Here is a 20,117-nt window from a genome sequence, read left to right as displayed (position 1 = left end):
GAGTGCTCTTGGAGTTGCTCTAAGGCACCATAACAGGCTCGCCTGAGAATTTGAGAATTCTTGCATTCCAAACACATGAAAATCATGATTTGCTACTCAAAGAAAAAAAAAGAAAATCATGATTTGATATACGTCATTGATTCCAATAAAATGACAGGGGAACAGAAAATTGTCCATCGCTATTCAGTTTCAGCAACAGCCAATCTTAATTATCACCAGTTACTTGACATCAGGTCATTTCATAATAGCCATTCTGACGGTGACGATGCAGAATCCATCATTAACACTAGGGCCCTTCTAAAAGTTGAAAATAGCCAGTATACATCACAATTCACAGGGGATGCAACGTTATCTGGCATGAGAGCAAGGCAGATATTGTGTATAGTCCATTTTCCAACAGCACAACAGATAAGAGAGATTACCTTCACAAGTTACACTGTTCTTTCGCTCCGTACCAAAAGAAAAAATATTTTTACATGTGAGATCGTGTGATCGTGTATCAGGTTCAGACCCGTGTACAAGGAAAACCATGATTCCTTCAGAGGAAAAATGGAGAGGTACTATAATAATATACAACAAAATTGTGAACCAAGAGATATCGGCCATTAGAACCAGATATGAATCAATGGTTAGTTAACTATCAGCAGACGAGTTGGGTGAAAAGATCACGAGGCAGACGACTCTGGATTCGTCTGTGTAAGAGGTTTTACTTTCCTTGTGTGACCCAAACTGTTCACAAGGTCCCTGCGAGTGCATACAGGAAACATGCTCATTCCAGGCATGTTTAGGCGCCACAAAACATATGGAAAACTGAGCTGATCCCGAGATGTGAAGCGCACCACTTCATTGAACCAAGTACACATGAAATGGTTCGGTGCAGGGGTGAGCTCCCTCACAATAACAGAGGCTTCAGCTAGGGCTGAAAATCAAACAAGTAAATTCATCGTATCAGGCATGATTCAAAGTTCAAACAGCAAATTGAGAAACATTCAACTTGAGCAACAAAACATTTGTTTGAAAACAATCCTAAATAACTGACCTTTCAATCCGTGTAATCTTTGTTTGTCCGGCATCCCATCTTGACGATATTGAGTCAATTGCACCTCTACTTCTTCAGGAGTAGCCTTGTGCTTTTGAACAATAGCTTTCCCCTCATCATAAATGTTGCTCCGCGCTCCATGTTCAGAGATAGCAAAGGTAGAGTTTGTCCTCCAAAGAAGAGCTTCAAGCACTGCTATCGGATCCCTTCGAAATTGGTATTTTGAGTCGACCCATATGGAGTACCTAGCCTCTGGGAAAAGGCGATGACTCAACATCTGCAAAAATCATGTTAAGTGGTTTGCTATTAGAATATAAATTGTTGCACAATCCTTGTGTAATAAATTTAAGGCAAAGGAAGTGATGATGGTAATCTCAGAAAATTAGTGATGATGGTAATCTCAGAAAATTGCTTCGCTTATGTTCCTGTAATGCCAAATTATGAAATTAGTGCAAAGGATATGTTATGTCATCTTAAGGTTTTTACCTTTGGGATCTTCCCATTTAATCGTTGATCCACAAAAGGAAGGCTCTTGACAACAATGATACGCCACCTTCCTATCATGCTATCATCACCAATTACCTTTCCTTCAGCTTCCTGAGTTGATAGTGTCACCTCATCCCAAAAGGCCACATAGCAAACCTTTTTCACAACAAGACCATGCAAAGAAACATATAATCAGTTAATGTGATGGTTTACTCCGATGTCCATGTCTGAAAATCTTGGAAGCTGAAATACCCTGCCGATAGAAGAATTAGCCATTCCAATAGGTTGGTATAGATCATCCCCACCACCAAATGCGCAGGTAGACACAACAACTTTACAGGCTCTCATGTATCTTCTATCCTCGTCAGAAATTTTGAAGCCACCATTGTCGCTGTAGAAACCACAGTGCACATTAACAGTCTCATTCACCTGCAGAAGTATGGAAGCACATTAAACACATCTATGGAAGGACAGCTTTCCGACAGCAATATAGTACATATCAGTAAGCCGTACAACCTTCAAGCTATCTTCTCTTTCAGCAAGTGTCTGAAATCCTGTAAACAAATTAAACCTAGTTGCTTCTGCATGCTGCAGCAAATACGAAGAGTTCGCCTCAGAGTGGTATGTGTCGTAGTCGTCTTCGTCAGATTTGTATGTGATCCTCTTAACCACAGAATCATGTTTTGTGCCTTTGGGAAGCACCAAATTTGTCAAACTTTTGGGACCAAGGAGCTTCAAGCAAGCTGTCAATATCAAAAATGCAAAAACAGGTCATGTCATCTCTTATATTTCAGCTGTACTAGTGAAGTCAAATTAGGAAAGAAGCTGAAAGCTCAGTTGCTGCACATAAGAAGCTTATAGTAGCATATAAAAAGAGAGAGAGAGAGAGAGAGAGAGAGAGAGAGAGAGAGAGAGAGAGAGAGAGAGAGAGAGAGAGTAGTATGTGCTCTGTGATTCAGCGCTTATCAGAACAGGTGTGTCAGCATTTCCATACTACTATAGTTTTACTTTCTCAGTGTACAAGATCTGTAACATAACTTTCTCAGTGTGCAAGATCTAAAATTTTCGGATTAATTGCCACGATATACCTAACTAGTGTGAAAAAACAGCAGTCCGAACTCTGAACCACCGTAAGCACAGCACACCGTGCAATGCAGTACTCGCGTTACCAATTACAACCACACCAATTCCTGTTACGCAGTTGACCGAAATACTGTACGTACGAAACCTCCACTGTAATATCTAGGATTTAGGGACAGGGGAAATCGGGAACAGTTTGTGCGTAGATCGAATCTTAGTAGGGCGGGGAACTCACGCTCGCGCACGCCATGGACAAGGCGTGTGGTCGGGTCGAGCCGTCCGAGGCTGGAGGCGTGCGTGGCGGGGGCCGGGGGCGAGCCGCGGAGCCGCGAGGCCTCGAAGAGGAGCAGCGCGACGGCCGGGAGGAGCAGGAGGACGGGCCACCACCGCGCCACCAGCCGCACCGCCCGCTGCCCCAAGCTACGCGCCGCCGCCTTCCGCCTGCCGGCGCGGGGACGCCGGGTCGGTGCCGCCGCAGCACCGTCTTCGTCGGAGACGGTGATGGAGATGCTTCGGATCGTCGACGACGGCATCGGGAAGAAAGCGGTGGCGAAGTGGTGGCCGTGGTGGGTTTGCCATTTAGCGGGTGGGTGGGCTCTCGGCCTGCGTGAAACCACCAGACCTATGGGTTTGCCAGATTGTTTGGGCAGCGAAATGCGGCCCAAACAATCTGGCCTGGCTCGAGTTTCTTTTCTTCTATCTCTGTCTGGGTTCGGAATTCCAGGCCCTCCTTAGGCGTCTGCCGGTGATGATTGGGTTCGCTAACATGAATGATTTTCCTTTTTAACCAGATCAGTATCCAACGTAGAGTAGAATTATACAACCTTAACTAGAAAACTAATCAGACAGGATGATTTCAATCACAATATTAATTATTAGAGATAATATAGAAATTTCTCACTATTATTATTGTATCTGAAATTTTTTAAAAAGACGCTCTTTGAAGGACGTAGGGAATAGCTTAGGATTATACAACTTTAAGATACGTAACTGCAGTCTTTAGATGATTGGTGCAGCTAATGGTCATTCTGTGGTTTTGAGTGTCGGGGTGTTTCATAAACCATATCTTGTTTTGCGGAGCTCCTAAAATTGATTATGTGTTGAGTTCAGGATGAGCTCTGCTCAAACAATTTTTTCAGAGAGAAGATTCTCCACTAATCATGTGAAGTGATTCTCTAAAATGAACTAAAAGGTCGGTTACTTGGAAAAAATAGCTTCTTCTAATTCTGTTAAGTGATTCGCCATTCTGATTTTAAAAATTTATACAAGAGAATCACTTTTACCCAGCGAAATCTCGGATAACCAGCTTGCTCGATAAACAGCCTCAATGCCTCGGAATCGGCGATATCTATATAGGGTCAGTCCGCGCCTCAGAACTCGACATTTGTCGCCACAGCTGTTTCGCGCATCTGCCACCAAAGTCGCATGCCACCCGCCACGTCGAAGCCTCGAGCTCACATACTCGATACGTGTCGCACGGCGCCACCCCAGCCGTTCCCAATCTCGCTCTTTAAAGAACGCGCCGGGGCGCACGTACACGTAACGCAGAGCCGAGCAAGCCAATCTCCGAGCTCCGATGGCGTCCAGCGACGACAAACCCCTGCCGACCCCGGCCTCCGCGACCGCCGGCGGCGGCACCGCGCCCCCGGGGCAGCCGACCGCGATGTCGTCGAAGGTGCTCGACATGGGCGCGGCGGCGACGCAGTCGCTGCAGCCCGTGAAGCAGGTGAGGCAGCACGTGTGCACGTTCGCGCTGTACGCGCACGACCCCAAGCGGCAGGTGGAGACCCACCACTACGCCTCCCGCCTCAACCAGGACTTCCTCCAGTGCGCCGTCTACGACTCCGATGCCGCCGACGCGCGCCTCATCGGTAACCCCGCCCGGCGTGCACCCACCAAATCTTTGCGTGATGGTGTCTTTGTTAATTGGCATATGCATCTTTGCAAAAATGTCTGCAGGCGTGGAGTACATGGTGTCGAGGAAGGTGTTCGACACGCTGCCGGCGGAGGAGCAGCGGCTGTGGCACTCGCACGCGCACGAGATCAAGGCGGGGCTGTGGGCGAGCCCTCGGGTGCCGGGGATGCTGGAGAAGCCGGAGCTGGACACGCTGGCCGCCACGTTCGGCAAGTTCTGGTGCACCTGGCAGGTGGACCGCGGCGACCGCCTCCCGCTGGGGGCGCCCGCGCTCATGGTGTCGCCGCAGGCCGACCCGGCCGCCACCGTGCGCCCCGCCCTGGTGCGGAAGCGGGACGACAGGTACGGGTTCTCCACGGAGGAGCTCCGCGCGGCCAGGGCCGACGTCGAGGCGCCCGCCGAGGAGCACCCGGGCCAGGCCGACTACTGGCTCCGACACCGCAAGGGGTTCGCCATCGACGTCGTGCCGCACGACATGAAGCGCCACGCGCCGTTCCCGTGAGCCGCGGGCATTACAAGATGTTCTGTGTCGCATGTGTAATAAGACCAGACGAAGTAGTATCGGGCAGTCTTGTTGAACTCATGAATAGCATGTATTATGTTTATTACCAGTTTATGGATGTCTAAATCAGCCGTGCATGTCTCTCCTCTCTAGCCAGCAAATTACTCACATTGGTACTTAAAAGAAATTTTGCCAAAAAATCTTCAAATAGTTTCAGCTTTATAAACAAGAAGCTTCAACAACTAAAACCCGACCCAAGCCATTTCCGCAGGAGCTTATGTGCTCTGTGCTGACCGGCCAAAGAGTTCGTTAAAAAAAAATGCTCTGTCCTCATACAGAGGAGGTTCTCATCACTCCACACACACTCTGCTTAGTGATGCCAAGTGCCAGGAAAACGTTCTGGTGGCCTCAAACAGCAACATGACGAAGTTTGCACGTATCCGGTATAGCAACGAAAAGGCTCACGAAGAGGACTCCCGAATGAAGAGACTGGCTAGGATAACCGCTACACGATGCATCACACTTGCTGCTGCTGCTGCTGCTGCTGCTCGGGTGCGTCCGCGGGCAATGCATTTCTGTACTTGTACCAGCTTGCCCAGAAGATGTAGTTGAAGAAGTTGAGGGTGCTGAGCACGGCGAGCAGCCAGAAGAAGAGGTCGAGGTGGTCGCGGTTGATGTTGTTGCTGGCGAGCCACCCGCCGCTCGCCGTCGATCCCTTGGTCGCCGCGTTCACGGCCTGCACGATGATGGTGCTCATGAAGTAGCCGAACGACAGGGAGCACCAAAGGAACGACGACGACATGGACTTGAGCGCCCGTGGCGCCTGCGAGTAGAAGAACTCCATGAGGCCGACGTAGGTGAACATGTCGGCGATGCCGAACACGGAGAACTGCAGCCCCAGCCAGAAGCATGACATGGGCAGGTAGTCCCTCCCCGGGATCATGTCCATCATCCCGTGCCTGGCGGCCACCTTCTTGCGCTTCACCTCCACGACGGCGGCGATGGACATGGACACGATGGAGAGCACGAGGCCGACACCCACGCGCTGGAGGTGGGTGATGCCGGTGGGGATCCCCGTCAGGTGGCGCGCGATTGGCACGAAGAGGATCTCGTAGATGGGAACGGCGAACATGAGGAAGACGAGCGGGATGATGGGCATCGAGGCCACCGGCATGCTGAAGCGCTTGCTGAGCCTCGTGTCCATCGTGTTGCCCTGCCCGATGGAGAAGGTCTGCAGCTGCGCGAGGCAGGTGCCCATGATGATGGCGCTGCAGAAGATGGGCACCATGGCCAGCACCGTCTTGGCGTGTTCCACCTGCGTCACCCGGCACTGCCGCCACGGGTTCGGCGCCGCGTCCTTCGCTGTCTGGACTATGGCCGCCCTGTCCAGGAATCTGAAGGGCCTGTCCCTGTGCGCCACGAACTCCGTGTCCGGGGAAGCTTTGTTCCTGCTGATCTCGTACAGCTCGTCGGGGTTCTCGGGGAGCGGCAGGTTCCTGTTCCTGAACGCAGCGACGTAAACCTGGAAGATCTCCGTCAGCGCGCTGCTGCCCTGCACGGTGGCGATGCGGTACTTCGGCAGGCCGGCAATGAAGACGATGATGGCGAGGCCCATGACGCCTGTGGCGGCGGCGAACCCCCTGTACCAGCCCCATCTGTTCTGGATATACACGAACACCGTGACGCTGATGGCGCCGCCGATGCAGAGGCTGAGCAGCAGCCAGTTGAAGCAGCTGGACATCTGCAGCTTCTCCTTGGGGTGCTTCTCGTCGAACTGGTCGGCGCAGTGCGCCGGCAGGGCCGCCTTGATGCCCGCCGACCCGATCGCGATCAGGTACAGCGCCAGGTAGAGGTGCACCTCGTTGCTGCCGTGCACCCGCTGGCAGTTCGGGTCCAGGAGGGACTCGCACTTGGGCGGCAGCAGCCGGTCGTTGTGCGCCTGCAGCATTAGCAGCAGGAGCCCCTGCAAGAAACGCCCACAAGGGAGAGATGCAAGCTAGCGTGACAAAGCAGCAGGAAACCATCGGCTCGGATTATCCGGATGATACGCAGGCATGGGATGCGATTCCTACCACGAGCTCGATCAGAGATGATATGATCACGGTCATGTATCTGCCGATGAAAATGTCGGCGAAGACGGAGATGAGCACGGCGACCATGTAGCTGGTGCCCATGTAGTTGGTCAGCAGGTTGGAGGCGTCAGAAAGGGGGATGTGCATGACTTCCATGAAGTACAAGATGAGGTTCACGGCCAGAGACAATGAGGCCATGTTCTCAAGTCCGAAATTCGCTGCAAAAACGACCAGCAGTGCTCAGAGTGTTATGGTTGAAAGACGACCTTTCTGCTTGTTCCTTGGTCGCTTACGGCAAATCCGGTAACTAGTGTCACATGATTAATTTCTCCTATTTATGTTGCTAAACATACATTGTTACAGTGGTTAATTTTACTTTTTCAGAAATTGCCTATCTGGCCTCTCACTTCTTTGTTGTACATCCAGCTTGGTCAGGCGTAATTCTCCCGATCTAGTATGTAATGACAGTGAAATTGCTACTATATAGAATCAACAAGAACTAGCTTAATAAAACATAATAAGCAAGTTAGATATATACCAAACTGAATACATGGGGCTCAAATGAATTAGTTTAGCAGGTACTTTTACTTGCGTACTTATGCAATAAAATTCTGAATGCAAATTCAGTTCAGAAACTACTAAGATTTAATTGCTCCTTTTCTGTCTAAGAGAGATTGCAAATATTTACCAAGAATGAATAAAGAATTGAGAGCACCGCCATGGCGCCCTCGCAAAGCAGGTCTTCCCCTCCAATCAACCTTCCCTTCAATGACTTCGTACCTGTTTCCTCCAACGACACGTGTCTCCACCTAGTAGATATAATATATATGAGTAACCAAGTCACACCTTTTCTCATCCTTTTGGCTAGGATCAATTTTTTGAAAAAAAAAACCATTTCTTTACAGATATGGAAAAGTAAGCATCAAATGAACCAAGAAACGTACCATGGAGTGATCTACTCCGCCGTTGGCTTCGGATACTTTGCTTTGGCCCTTATAAAATTGTATAAGAAGCGAAAAGGAAGTGAGGGACAACAAAGTGGGAGACGGAATCAATTTAAGATAGCAAAATAAGCCATCAATCTAGCTAAGAGTCATCTCAGGCACATCATTAGGTGAGTATCAAGGGACAGATAAAGTTTCTTCATGAATGAGTGCGTGCTATTGTTCAGTGAGAATCAACAAGCGTGGGGAAGCAATAATAACACAATTAGGTCCTCATTTTTTTTTGCTAAGTGATCAAAAATAGTGCCCATCAATGTGGATATATGATGTGTGAACTTTTCATTTCATAAATGTTTATGTTTGTTTGGAATCAGATCAGAACTTAGCAAATTCACTCCATAAAAAGAGGGGAAAAACTAATCCACTGGCCCCATTTTGACATTTTATCCATGTACAACATATAAGGTCATAGCAAGCATGCCTTTTACGCTACGCAAAAATAAGCAGTTAAGCGCTTGTCGTTTCAAAAGAACAAAAATGGTAACCAGTATATTATATACCATGGAGATGGAGTCTGCTTTGATCTTGGCTTCAGATACTTGGCTCATGTCCTCGCGTTCCTAATAAGATTTGAAGAAAAAGGTATACAAGTGAAATCATTGGAATGATGAGAAGTTGTAAATGGGTGAGAGAAAGCAAGCTACCATTTTGGCCAAGGACTATCTGAGGGGGAGAAGCAGAAGGTGCAACTGCAAGGACATTTAAAGTGTGCTGCATGAACGAGCCTTCCTAGGATTTTCTCTTCATTTGTTTATTCTTGGTAGTCTTTAGTACAGCTTGGTGCATATGTACAATCACAGCTGCCAGACACTGGAATAGAACTTAGCAAACTCAGTGCACACAAGAACTAGTCACTTTGATTGGTTAGCTGTTCCTAGCATAAGCTATGACCTGTGCTTTGATACCATGTAACTTGTTTACTTGCTGATTGATCTGTCCTATACATAGTGGAAATCCTAGCACAAGTGATTACCCCTGTTTTAAACTTTAGTACTCAGCAACTTTGTCCACTTGTTCTGTCATGCATAGTAGGCTCTGCAGGGAAACATCCACAGATGTGTTTTTCAAGGACGGGATACTTCAGTATGAACGGTCTGAAAACGACAGCATGTGTCTCGTTCGTCGCTGAAGCTGATCAATCCGAAGCAAAAATCTTTCAGAAACAGTCCCTGAGAGCGCGACATTTCATTGGAGCATTGCTTGCCAGTTGCAACCAGCGCCGGCGTTGGTTTACGTTGGATTTTGCTAGACAGCACAATGAAACTAGTCCACAATTATGCGGAGACGCCAAGAATGTCCCCGCGGAAACACCAAGCCAGAACTCGCAAGGGCGCAGGAGGAATCTTCAGCTAAGAATTCTCCCCGCCTGCAGTCAGCACATTTCTGTTCCTAAACTGAAAGAGTTGCCCTCCAACTAATTTTTTTCTAGTTTGCAATTAGATACATGTACATATTTTTAAAAGAGGAGCACTGGGGCACAACTCAAACTGAAATTAAAATAGTGCAGTCAGAAGAAAGTTTCTTTTCAGTCGATTCAACTTTAGTTTCTTCAAATGCTGAGAAGGTCAGAGGCTTTGCAAATTGGCAGGCAAAGGGGAAACAAGTCGACGTCCCATTTGTTCCATTTGGGAGCATCTCCTGATGTCCATCAGATGAGATGCCAAAGATCAGTTCCATCAAGCAGGAGCAGCAGTAGAAAGAAGAGCACGTCCTCTTATTTACAGTTACAGTAAGAACGACTCTCTGTAACCATTCATGTGATATTTTTCAAACTATGTTCCTATCCTGGACACATTATGTGTAACAGACAAGCACAAAATAGCAACTTCCAAGCAGATAGGAAACACAACAAGACATAACATTTATATGACCTATGAGCTAAGCTTCCAAGCTGCACGAATTTTAACACAACAATGATTTCACATATCACAGAAGATGACGGGATGACGGTGAATATCTTGATCCAGTCAAAATAAATGATATTGTTCTCGTCCTTTACCCAGCCGGCCTTATTAATCAAGCAAAGCTATAAGCAGAAGCAGAAGTAGCAGCAAGAACATTTCTCGTACTTCCGTTAACAGTGACTCATTGCTTCTCACTTGGAAAGAACAGCGACTCAATGTTACCACACCTCTGATCTTTAAAGCTTGGTTGTCCTCTTGACACATTCATGTAATAGACGGCCACAACATAGGTACTACTAGAATGATAACAAACACAACAACATAAACATGTTTGTAAACTCCAAGTTTGCTTACACTAGCACAAAAAGGATGCATGAATTTCAGGAAGCATTCATGTTGCATGTTACAAAAGAAGCGATGTATTCCCTGACCCACAGAGGCAGTATGATTAACTAACCAAGCAAAAGCTTTGAATGACAGAACAAACTTTGAAGTCTATTATCAACTGAAAACCGTGCCAATCTGCAATAACCACATCCACTGCCACTCTGTCAAAGATAATATGTGCTACAACATGAATCATTTAATCGAAAAATGCAATTCGACCAGATGCACAACTTGCATTGAATTTGATTAACATAGCTGTTAGCACTATATATGTACCCAGGAATGCATAAAGCCATAAACCGATTATGTTCTGCTGACAATTTTCAAAGGACAAAATCCCAATGCCAAGGGAATTAAATACATCAATTCCAGTGCCACGCTCAGATGGCTGTGGAAGAGATGACAGGTCAGATCAAATACTTTTGAACTCGGCATAAACACCTTCATGCTACTTTACTCATGGGATCAACAAGAAGTCAAGAAGCATGAATCCACATCAAGTTACAAGGGAAAGGAAAGCCATACATGAAAAACGAAAGAACAAAGGCTATCTTTAAACACAGTGCTCCATAGCAGAGTGAGTGAATGAATGCTTTCAACATTTGGTTAATAATTCAATAAGGAGTATTTGGCGCGCACAACAATCCTGCCCTTCTCGACACCCAGCTTAGCTCCCGTGACCAGCCAGTGGCCAGGCGCATCTTGTGGGCCCTTCAATGTCTCTGTCATGTCAACGATCTTCACAAGTTTAGCATTATCACTAGAGGATGATGAAGATTCATCTGTTCTCTGAGTCGAAGAACTTGATGGGCTGTGGTCCCACACTGATCTTCTAATTGTGCACCCAGGAACTCGGGAGAACAAGAGTTTAAGGTGGAGAACACTCTTTGCACCAAAATCCCACACTCCCAACTGTGCTCCTGTGACAATATAAACACCGGACAGATCTGTAATATTTGTTTCAGTGTACTCTATGGGCGCCGTGCTGACATGAGCAAAGTTCTTCCATTTAATTGGCTCAAACCATCGGCTATCCTGTTCTTCAGGGCCTTGCCATTTTGGAGGTCCAATTGTAATATGGGAGTCCCAATGAGGTAGGAATATTTTCGGTAATGAGCCAAGGTGCTGCAAATGAATAGCCAGACGGTTCTGTTTGGCTCCTTCCAAGAGCAGTTTGAGGCCAACAACCGGTCGACGCCCAACAGAGATCTGCACGTATCTCATTAAAAGTTAGCATGTTTACCAGAAAATAATCCCAAACATACATTTGAAAGCGCCATTAAGCAAAGTAGAGCTCCCCTAAGTTCTGTATTTTGGGCCTGTTTGGATACAAATTCCTAAAGTTTAGGGTTGTCCTAAAGTTTAGGATTCAGAAATTGGTAGTCCTAAAATTTAGGAGAGGGCTGTTTGGATGGAATCCTAATATTTAGGATGTTAGAGGGAAAATAACTTTTTTACCCCCAATTACTCCTCTAAATGCTCCTGCACTGTTCACATCATTAAATGCTTGGGGAGGGCAACAGGGGTAAAGGGGGGTTTGGGGACCACTTTTAGGAGAAAAAGGACCCATTAGGATGCCTTGGCCCTCCTAATGAAAATAGCCCTCCTAAAGTTTATGAGTGCACTTTTAGGACCCATGTTTGGATGCACAAGTCCTAAAAGTGTCCTAAAAGTGGAATCCTAAAAGTATCTACCACATCGAGGTGACATTGTACGAGGAACTAAATGAACTTTTTTTGGGAGGAATTAAAGTTACACTACACTATTTTGTACCAAATTGCAAGAGATACAGAATATATCTTCTTTAATGACTTAAATGCACAATAGGTACAACAACTTCCATGGTGTGCACGTCCCACATCCAGGTCATATAACTTGAGCCTTGCTCAAATGAGTCTATGATTTTATTTAAGTAGTGCATAGCAGGTAAAAGTTGCATACAGCGCAGTGGTAAACCCGGGGACACGTGGTGTTGACTTATGCTGATAACCTAATTTTCTGCAGAACTTTATGCTAGGTTGCAAATGGAGATTAATGTGTTCCAAATTACACGAATAGTGTAAGAGGAACAAGAGTTATGCAAACAGTGTTATCAATGTAATTTGATTTGCCAAAAAAAACTAAAGTCATTTCTACTAGTACTTTTATGTAGCACCTGAAAAATAAGCACATCACAACAGCCACAAACTGAGACTTAGCATGAACATTATCCTCTTCACCCTGCCCTCTATTCCTCTCCCTCTCACTACTTCTGAGGCATTAGCCACCTCCTAGCCAACTGGGGGTCACTGAAGGCAGCCAAATGCACCCAGCCTCCATTACTGTCGTTTGTCACTCTGTAGATGCCGCTTTCACCTGTGCATCCTCCTTGTTGCCACTGGTGGGCTCCAACGCACACTCCCTGCCTGCCTTGTTGGACTCTTGTAGGGCGAAAAGGGGGAAATGAGTCAAATTGACGAGGCAAGAGTGCAAGGAAGTGGAGAGAGATAGAGGGGGGAAGGTGTGAGAGAGACACCGAGGGGAGTGAGGAGGGCTTTCCTGCAAGGATACTGAGCATAAGCCATGGTGGCATCTGACTAAAAAGCATTGCGTGCCTAGGTTTGCCATCGCAGTGGGATTTGGACTAGCTATGGATCAACAAAACCAGTGACCCACTTGAGCAACAACCATGTCATATGACCTTGAATGCACCCACTTTTGTTGTACCCCTGTTGCGATTTACTCATACTTGTTCTTCTACATACAGCAGAACCCTGATCTTAAGAATTATATTTTTGTTCAGCTCAGTACAAAAATATTGATGATGGTAACTGTGCTTTACAGATCCAGAAAATACAATATATGATTTTGTGAGAGCAATTAAATTAGCCTTTTTCTAGTGTAAATTTGAAAAACAAACTATCTACTTATGTGAGTGGATTTAAGGGGGTAGCCTTTACCTGTTCTGTGCTAATGAAGAGCTTCGGGCCCATCAAGCTAAACTGAAGCGATGGGCAGACAGGTTCCTTCCTGTGGTGACCAGCAATACCTGGTGGAGCTGGAGCCCAAACTAGTGGGACTTGAAAATCTAAGAAGTACTGCAACTCTTCAATTGGAGGTTTGTCTGGAAAATAGAACTTATCAAAACAGCATATTGAAGAGATATCAAATGATATGTTAACTTCGAGCTCAGGGTATTAAAAATGCATATTCAATTTGCAAATTAGTTGCATAATTGTATGGAGAAAATAAGTGTTCAAAAGCATATCTTACATGTCAAGTATAGCTCAACTGCACGAGCAAGGTGCTTTTTTCCTGGTACATCATCAACAAGAGAGACAATTGAGCGAAAGGTCATGCCTATGACATCTGGAGCTGAGGCAACAGTTCCTTTCCAGTCACTAAAACTTTGAACGAGATCACAACCACCCCTCCTTCTGAATATTACTGTCATATCCTGTAAAGGATAAAGCAACATTGTTTTAATCAATGTTTACATATGAATGCTGGGAATCATGTGCCAGTGAGGAGAGTTCTATCTACAGGCTACTCTACAATCCCCCTCTCATTATTTGTACATGCACCTTATGAAATTACCTACAAAGCTAGATATGATTTCATCTATGTACCTCTGTTGTTACTGGTGACATAATTTTTAGGCTGAGATATTCTTGGGAGTTCATGTGGTACACGTTGGTGAGGCTGGCTCTGATTGGAAGTACATTATTGTGGCGATTAATGTGCTTACTTGCATAGGCTAGTATATTTCCTTAGAGCAGGGCCAGTGCAATCTGAAAGCGAACCAAGGGGAGGTTCTAAAACTCTGTGGGAACCTATCATGTTTTCAGTTCAAACAGAGAGCAATGAACAAATGGAACGAGCACAGCTTCGACAGAGAACAGGCAAGCAGACGCTCAAGTTGAGCATAGCACAGTTTTCTCCCTTTTTTGATGTGGATCCCACTAATCATTTTGTACATTAAAGCTACAGAACCAAACTTCTGTTTGCTTTTCGTCTGCTCATTGGTTCTAACCAACACTAGGCATGCTCTTATCAAGTTAACTACAGTTCGTACTAGTCTACTATTCTGTCTTTATAACACCGCTCCAGCATGCACTCAACAATTCCTGTTTTGCCATTGAATGCACACATACAAACAATCTTCTTTCATTGATTGTGACTGTTTATTCACAATAGCTAACACATTTTTTAAAGAAACCTCAAGGCAAGCGTTCATAAAAGAGTAGCCATGGTGCACGAATTATCCTTTGTAAACAAACAGTTGTATAACAATCCAGGCAAATCAATTAAGGTAGTCTTGACATGCTTTTGCTACCATAAACCATCACCATCACATGTGGGGGAAAACCTCTAGTAAACTTGAGATAAAGAGAGCAGTAAGGAGTTTGCTAACCTTCTCGCTGTAATTGATAGGAATTGCATTAGACTTATTTTCCACATCTGAGAATCTTTCCCTCCCAATTTCCCTCACATAATTTTTGAATTCCATCTCGGACAATTGGGATGATGAATGCTGCTTAATATATACCTCATCCTTACCACCAACCGTAACAGAGGTAATAATATGGGTACCATAATTCTCGATAAAGCTACAGAGAATTGAAACAAGAGTGACCTTCAGCTGATGGGGTGGGTAAAGTACTTGGCGAAGAGTAGTACAGAATGGTGTTGATCAGAAATGGATCCTGACAATAGTATCAAATAAGAAGATTACCTACTGACCTAGCCAATGCTGATGGATCCCAAACATTTGGAATCGCTCGCTTAACACTCTCAAGCAGAGTAAGTTCTTGACTCGTAATTATCACTCGAAACAGAGGCAGAGAATAGCCATCAATCGCGAGGGCCTTCGTAGCCGCAGCATCGTTCTTCCATGAACCGGTGAAGCTGAACAGCGAATTGAAGGAACCCAGCGGTACGGTCTCTAACAAGCATGACTTCCTGTTGAAAAACTCAGCCATCTGCCAACAAAGGCATCAGAATCAGATAACGAGAACTGAACAGCCGCCGAGCTTAGGACATCGACTAGGATTCAGATCACAAGTGCACGGCAAACAGAACAGAAAGCCGCGCACGATCTGATCGGAAGTTCCCAATCGGGACGAATTATCCTGCTTACCTGCGGATAGCTGCAGACGAAGGGCTCGTCCGCGGCTGCGGGGGGGGCGCCGTGGGGGGCGGGGGGCCGGATTCGCACGGGGTTGCTGGGGCACTGCTCGACCTCGACGTCTGGGGGCACGCTGGAGAGGACGCCCCCGCTTATAAGGGGGATGTCCCGTGCGCGGTCCTCGTCGAGGTCCACGAGCCTCCCGGCGCCCTTGCAGTAGAGCAGGCGGTGGTCGCCGGCGGCGTCGAGGCCGCGCCCCACCGCCTGCAGCGCCGCCTCCAGGGCGGAGCCCGCGAGGCTCATGGCTGATGGGCCCGCCCCCCTCCGCTCCTCCTCTTCCTCCTACTCCTCCGCCGCCTCGGGATTCGCGCGGACTACCAGAGGGGGAAGACCGGCAGGAGGTCGGGAGCTGTCGCGACGGAAGCTTCTGACCGCCGCTGTTGCTGTTGATCGAGGAGAGAGAGAGAGAGAGAGAGAGAGGGAGAGAGAGAGTAGGGGACACGGTTTCTGGGGAGGACCGGAGGAGGGGAAGGCGACTCCGGTGCTGAGGTGGTTGGGTTTGACTGGCTTTTCTTTTCTCCATTTCTTTTTTTTTTCATATTACAATTTCTTCCTCCCGTTGGTTATGCGTATTTCCCCTTGGCGATTTGCTGTTGTTAATGGCTTTCAATGTTGTCATGCTAGCCAGATATTTCAAAGCACGCTTTCAATGTTGTCATGCTGTGTGTGTTTGAAAAGTGGCTTGTTTTCTCTTGATGGAATGCATGGCTTTGAACAACAGGTTGACTTTTTGTTTTGGAATCTGGTGGAAAAGCTCACACATTGTAAGATTTTTCAAAAAGAGGCTAAGGAAAAAAAGAATTATTGTGTAGCCTTTTCTTTTTTACCTGGGTAGTTTTACCAAAGCTACAAATACATTTTAAAGTAACAAATCCTAGATATTTAGAGTTACAATTTACATATCGGCCTTTTTTTCTTAGTTTGGAATCATACACTAACCTTATGCGAGTTTTGGCTGCAAAGAAAATGTGGCCAATAAAATTGAAGTCATACTTATGATGATAGTAAATTGTATCCATGACATGTGGAGATGGCAAGTCGTAGCAGTGAAAATGAACCAAATAGCGATATATGAAAATGTGGTGCAACTTAACCTTTAGCATGTTTCACCCTGAACCAAACATGCACTTAAATAGTGATTAATATAAACACCTCTTATCCTAGAGTTTCATCCTAGTTCTCGGCTTTGCCCACTTGCAACAATCTTATAGTCAGAATGTTCACTTGCTACTTGCAAGTATATCAGCTTAGCACGCATATACGTCATGCTTTGTGAATATTTGTTCATAAGGTTGATATCTGGAGGTTGTTGTGGGAATTAGGAGTAATCTAGCCATTCCATAGAATCTTTAGAGAAGGAAAAAAACCGCCGCAAATGAAATTCTAAATAATTAATTCTTTGTTCTTAGAAGTACCTGTAAGTAGTGGTGATAGAAATAAATTGAAGTATAATCAAGCAGAGTTGATGGAAATCAGAAAACGCTATGCTATAAGAGATTGCTATTAATTTGACCAATAAGGGCTACTCTTAGTGGGGAGTTTCATGATGCTACGCTGTTCGCGCAAGTAATAGGAGTTACGATTCGTAAGTAAGTTGTACAATTATTTTGTTTAGGATTCGAGAATCACAATGGTGATGACTATAGTTTTGGGTTTGTCTGATTATTTGACCAGTTGAAACCGCCGCAAAGAAATTCTAAATAATTAATTCTTTGTTCTTAGAAGTACCTGTAAGTAGTGGTGATAGAAATAAATTGAAGTATAATCAAGCAGAGTTGAGAAATCAGAAAACGCTATGCTATAAGAGATTGCTATTAATTTGACCAATAAGCTACTCTTAGTGGGGAGTTTCATGATGCTACGCTGTTCGCGCAAGTAATAGGAGTTACGATTCGTAAGTAAGTTGTACAATTATTTTGTTTAGGATTCGAGAATCACAATGGTGATGACTATAGTTTTGGGTTTGTCTGATTATTTGACCAAGGTAGGAGCATGTAATAGGGTGGGTTGACCTTAAGTTCGAGACAAGTCAATAATGGAAAAGATCCTCATGTAGTAACTATTTGTTTTAATTAAAATTTGACCAACTAAATTTATGCTCAAAGGTCCACCAAAGTTAAGCATTTTTTATATGCAAGCCATATATCTCTTCTTTTCCCACATTGGAATATATTTTTGATGCACTGATCATTTCTCATTTATCCTCGTATTGTCTCTCCCACTATCATGTTCCTATTCATAGAGCAGAAGAATTACCCGTTTAGCCGAGGCACCAACGCTACAGTGCATGTTACTGTGCCTACCTCATGTCCCAATTCACACGATGGAAAAACGCACCAGCTAGAGTTGTCCTTTGACAGCTTGACTCGAACACTTAGGGCATGATTGGATGCTTCCAGCCTCTCTATCCAGGCTCCTAGGATGCAAGGTCTACACATTTGGATGCCTGCGCTAGGGGTTGGGCCAGGCCTCCGGGGTGCAAAAGCGGCCTCCCAGCCAGGCTCCCGCCGTGCGGAGAGATTGGGCGTTTCTTCGGAGCCTGGCTCACGCGATGCGCGTAGAAGTATGTAGCCTGCATGTCACAAAGGTAGGAGATGCAGATATTCAGATAACCAATCACTTGCTTTTTTTAACCTGCACGTGTGGATTCAGGTAAGCTCTGGCATGTCCTCGGACCGGCACCGAGAGCCTGGTTCATAGGAACGGGCCTGGCTAGAGCTGCAGCATCCAATCACACCTTTACGCGTCGTGCTGCTATGCTTCAATCAGTGTTGCCCGAACTGCATCACTTCCGTGGTAGGGAACGCGTGTCACTGTCAGCACTCCGGGTGCCATGTCCTTGCCTCGCGAAGAAATCGATGCAGCACGGACTCCGGGGATCGGCCACTTCGCCAGCTTGCCTTCTCCACTCCGCCGCCGTACCGCGCCGTCCACTCGCGGGTCAATGATGCGTGGGCGAGGAGGTGCCGCTATGCCTGCTCCACATCTGGTTCTCCATGCGCCGCCGTCGCGCTCTCGTGCCACCGCCTCTGCCCTCTATCGGATCCACCTCCACGGGCCCCAACTTCCTTGGCTCCACCGCCGACAACCATGCCAGTCTGGGCGGCGGGCAAGGCGAGGCCGAGCGGCGTGGATGGCGCAGGCGTTTTTGCTTCTGTGGCCGAACAACCGGTGGATGAACGCCCGCCAGTGTAGCTCGCGAGCCCAGTTGGTGCATCGATGGCGCGGGCAACATGACGGCTCGGTCGGGCAGCGGGACGCCGGGACCCCAATGGCCAGAGCAGCGCGGTCAGCGTGAGGACGCGCAGCGGTGTGATCGCGTGGACAAGAGGCCACCGGCGGTGGCCCACCCCATCGTCTTTGCCAAGCGCGAGGTCCATGGCTAAAACCTGTCGGCCTCCATCGTTGCCCCTCTCCATAGCTCCCAAAACCAGATATTGCAGTTGCAGCATCAATGATTTCTCCCTTCCCCTTTCTTTTATTCATCGTTGCGTCTTGGTGAATTTGTTATGTGCTAAAATCCACTCCTCTACTCTGTTACTGCAGCTGCCTGCAAAGTTGCTGTGCTAGGCAATCCATGTGGAGTAGGAAAATCCATCAGTATGTAACTCAGATTGGAAAATGGCGACAGGCTCAATCCTCCCAACACCGATCTCGATTCTGTTGCGAGTTGCTGCTACCTGATTTGGGAACCTCGAATTCGACAATGGCTTGATCTCGAGTTCCATCGCCGATTCGCCGGTGAGCCACGCTCCTTGGCGTCTCTAGACTATAGACCCATAAGCATGCCAGGAACCTAATGTTGTTTTAGTGGAGACGTAAAAAACCATTACTTTGCTGTATTCCCAACTTCATCTGCTAATTGCTCTAGGAAACATCATCTACTAATGTTCTTCCTCATGTTCTTGAAACATCATTGCCCCTTTTGTTTCCAAAGAGGATGACATTTGGGATTCTTATCTCTCTCTTTTTTGGTTGGGTGCTGGACAGGTAGTGGAGAAGCATATTCAGCCTCATGCCCTGGCTGTGATGATTGTGATGGTTAGATTGTGAGGGTTATTGGAGAGTGTATCTTATTATATATGATTAGGTCTGAGAGTTAACCCTACGCATCAGTTGCCATGAATGGTGATTTTTTTGTTCTTGCACTAGCTACCCAGTACCTCTGTATTTATTTGTACCAGGGACGGAAAACATTTGCATATGGAAAGTTTACAGGATTAAAATGGTGTTGTGGTTGAGGAAATATTGTTGTTTTTTTGGTGATCTTGCCCCTACTTTGAAGTTCAATTGTGTTAAAATTGGTTTTTGGAAAGAACGCAGATGATTTTTGAAATATTGTTTTAAGCGCTTATAGTGCTACAAAGTTCATTTTAGTATACTCTAGCACTATTGGCTTCTAAAAATCTACCTGCATGAATTGTTGTTGTGTTTCTGAACTCTGAAGAATGCTCTGGTTGGTAAAGGCTGAAAGAGAATCGGAAATAGATTCACCATTTTCCTTTCTCAAACTATGATGGTGATGAAAGATGATAGCGATAATGAATGCACAAATGTGTAG

General features: G+C 46.2%; 4 protein-coding genes and 1 long non-coding RNA gene across 5 annotated transcripts; 2 read left to right on the top strand and 3 right to left on the bottom strand.

Moving 5' to 3' along the window:
• Window positions 1-418: 418 nt before the first annotated feature.
• Window positions 419-3,159, bottom strand: LOC117854675 (probable hexosyltransferase MUCI70). The gene is made up of 6 exons (XM_034736901.2): window positions 2,841-3,159; window positions 2,042-2,268; window positions 1,778-1,954; window positions 1,526-1,681; window positions 1,040-1,316; window positions 419-919 (listed from the first exon to the last, which is right to left on the bottom strand). Exons 1-6 carry the CDS (start codon window positions 3,136-3,138, stop codon window positions 666-668), a joined length of 1,389 nt encoding a protein of 462 aa, XP_034592792.1. The 5' UTR covers window positions 3,139-3,159; the 3' UTR covers window positions 419-665.
• Window positions 3,160-4,165: 1,006 nt separating this feature from the next.
• Window positions 4,166-5,159, top strand: LOC117857669 (oil body-associated protein 2A). Its single transcript, XM_034740469.1, has 2 exons — window positions 4,166-4,476; window positions 4,565-5,159. The coding sequence occupies exons 1-2, from the start codon at window positions 4,182-4,184 to the stop codon at window positions 5,020-5,022; spliced, it is 753 nt and encodes a 250-aa protein (XP_034596360.1). The 5' UTR covers window positions 4,166-4,181; the 3' UTR covers window positions 5,023-5,159.
• Window positions 5,160-5,222: 63 nt separating this feature from the next.
• Window positions 5,223-10,676, bottom strand: LOC117857667 (protein NRT1/ PTR FAMILY 4.3). Its single transcript, XM_072293706.1, has 5 exons — window positions 8,599-10,676; window positions 8,039-8,086; window positions 7,783-7,903; window positions 7,095-7,312; window positions 5,223-6,985 (listed from the first exon to the last, which is right to left on the bottom strand). Exons 1-5 carry the CDS (start codon window positions 8,644-8,646, stop codon window positions 5,540-5,542), a joined length of 1,881 nt encoding a protein of 626 aa, XP_072149807.1. The 5' UTR covers window positions 8,647-10,676; the 3' UTR covers window positions 5,223-5,539.
• A 141-nt stretch (window positions 10,677-10,817) lies between these two features.
• Window positions 10,818-16,018, bottom strand: LOC117857668 (MACPF domain-containing protein CAD1). The gene is made up of 6 exons (XM_034740468.2): window positions 15,509-16,018; window positions 15,112-15,350; window positions 14,783-14,978; window positions 13,642-13,825; window positions 13,329-13,492; window positions 10,818-11,598 (listed from the first exon to the last, which is right to left on the bottom strand). Exons 1-6 carry the CDS (start codon window positions 15,797-15,799, stop codon window positions 10,996-10,998), a joined length of 1,677 nt encoding a protein of 558 aa, XP_034596359.1. The 5' UTR covers window positions 15,800-16,018; the 3' UTR covers window positions 10,818-10,995.
• A 1,967-nt stretch (window positions 16,019-17,985) lies between these two features.
• Window positions 17,986-19,802, top strand: LOC117858597 (uncharacterized). Its single transcript, XR_004641002.1, has 2 exons — window positions 17,986-19,297; window positions 19,547-19,802. It is a non-coding gene; the product is annotated as an uncharacterized lncRNA (long non-coding RNA).
• Window positions 19,803-20,117: the final 315 nt, after the last annotated feature.

This window comes from Setaria viridis, chromosome 5 (genome assembly GCF_005286985.2).
Source record: "Setaria viridis chromosome 5, Setaria_viridis_v4.0, whole genome shotgun sequence".
In the NCBI taxonomy this organism is placed as follows: domain Eukaryota; kingdom Viridiplantae; phylum Streptophyta; class Magnoliopsida; order Poales; family Poaceae; genus Setaria; species Setaria viridis.
This window is presented reverse-complemented; position numbering and strand designations above follow the sequence as displayed.

Coding starts and splice junctions, on each gene's coding strand:
- LOC117854675 (XM_034736901.2), bottom strand. CDS start 3,138: ATGCCGTCGTCGACGATCCGAAGCATCTCCATCACCGTCTCCGACGAA. Junction 2,269..2,840: donor TGTCCATGGCGTGCGCGAGC/GTGAGTTCCCCG, acceptor TGATATTGACAG/CTTGCTTGAAGCTCCTTGGT. Junction 920..1,039: donor AAGATTACACGGATTGAAAG/GTCAGTTATTTA, acceptor TTTGATTTTCAG/CCCTAGCTGAAGCCTCTGTT.
- LOC117857669 (XM_034740469.1), top strand. CDS start 4,182: ATGGCGTCCAGCGACGACAAACCCCTGCCGACCCCGGCCTCCGCGACC. Junction 4,477..4,564: donor CGCCGACGCGCGCCTCATCG/GTAACCCCGCCC, acceptor AAATGTCTGCAG/GCGTGGAGTACATGGTGTCG.
- LOC117857667 (XM_072293706.1), bottom strand. CDS start 8,646: ATGAGCCAAGTATCTGAAGCCAAGATCAAAGCAGACTCCATCTCCATG. Junction 8,087..8,598: donor AAGCAGACTCCATCTCCATG/GTATATAATATA, acceptor CAATTTTATAAG/GGCCAAAGCAAAGTATCCGA. Junction 7,904..8,038: donor GCGGAGTAGATCACTCCATG/GTACGTTTCTTG, acceptor TATATCTACTAG/GTGGAGACACGTGTCGTTGG.
- LOC117857668 (XM_034740468.2), bottom strand. CDS start 15,799: ATGAGCCTCGCGGGCTCCGCCCTGGAGGCGGCGCTGCAGGCGGTGGGG. Junction 15,351..15,508: donor TCGTCTGCAGCTATCCGCAG/GTAAGCAGGATA, acceptor CTTTGTTGGCAG/ATGGCTGAGTTTTTCAACAG. Junction 14,979..15,111: donor GATCCATCAGCATTGGCTAG/GTCAGTAGGTAA, acceptor AATTCTCTGTAG/CTTTATCGAGAATTATGGTA.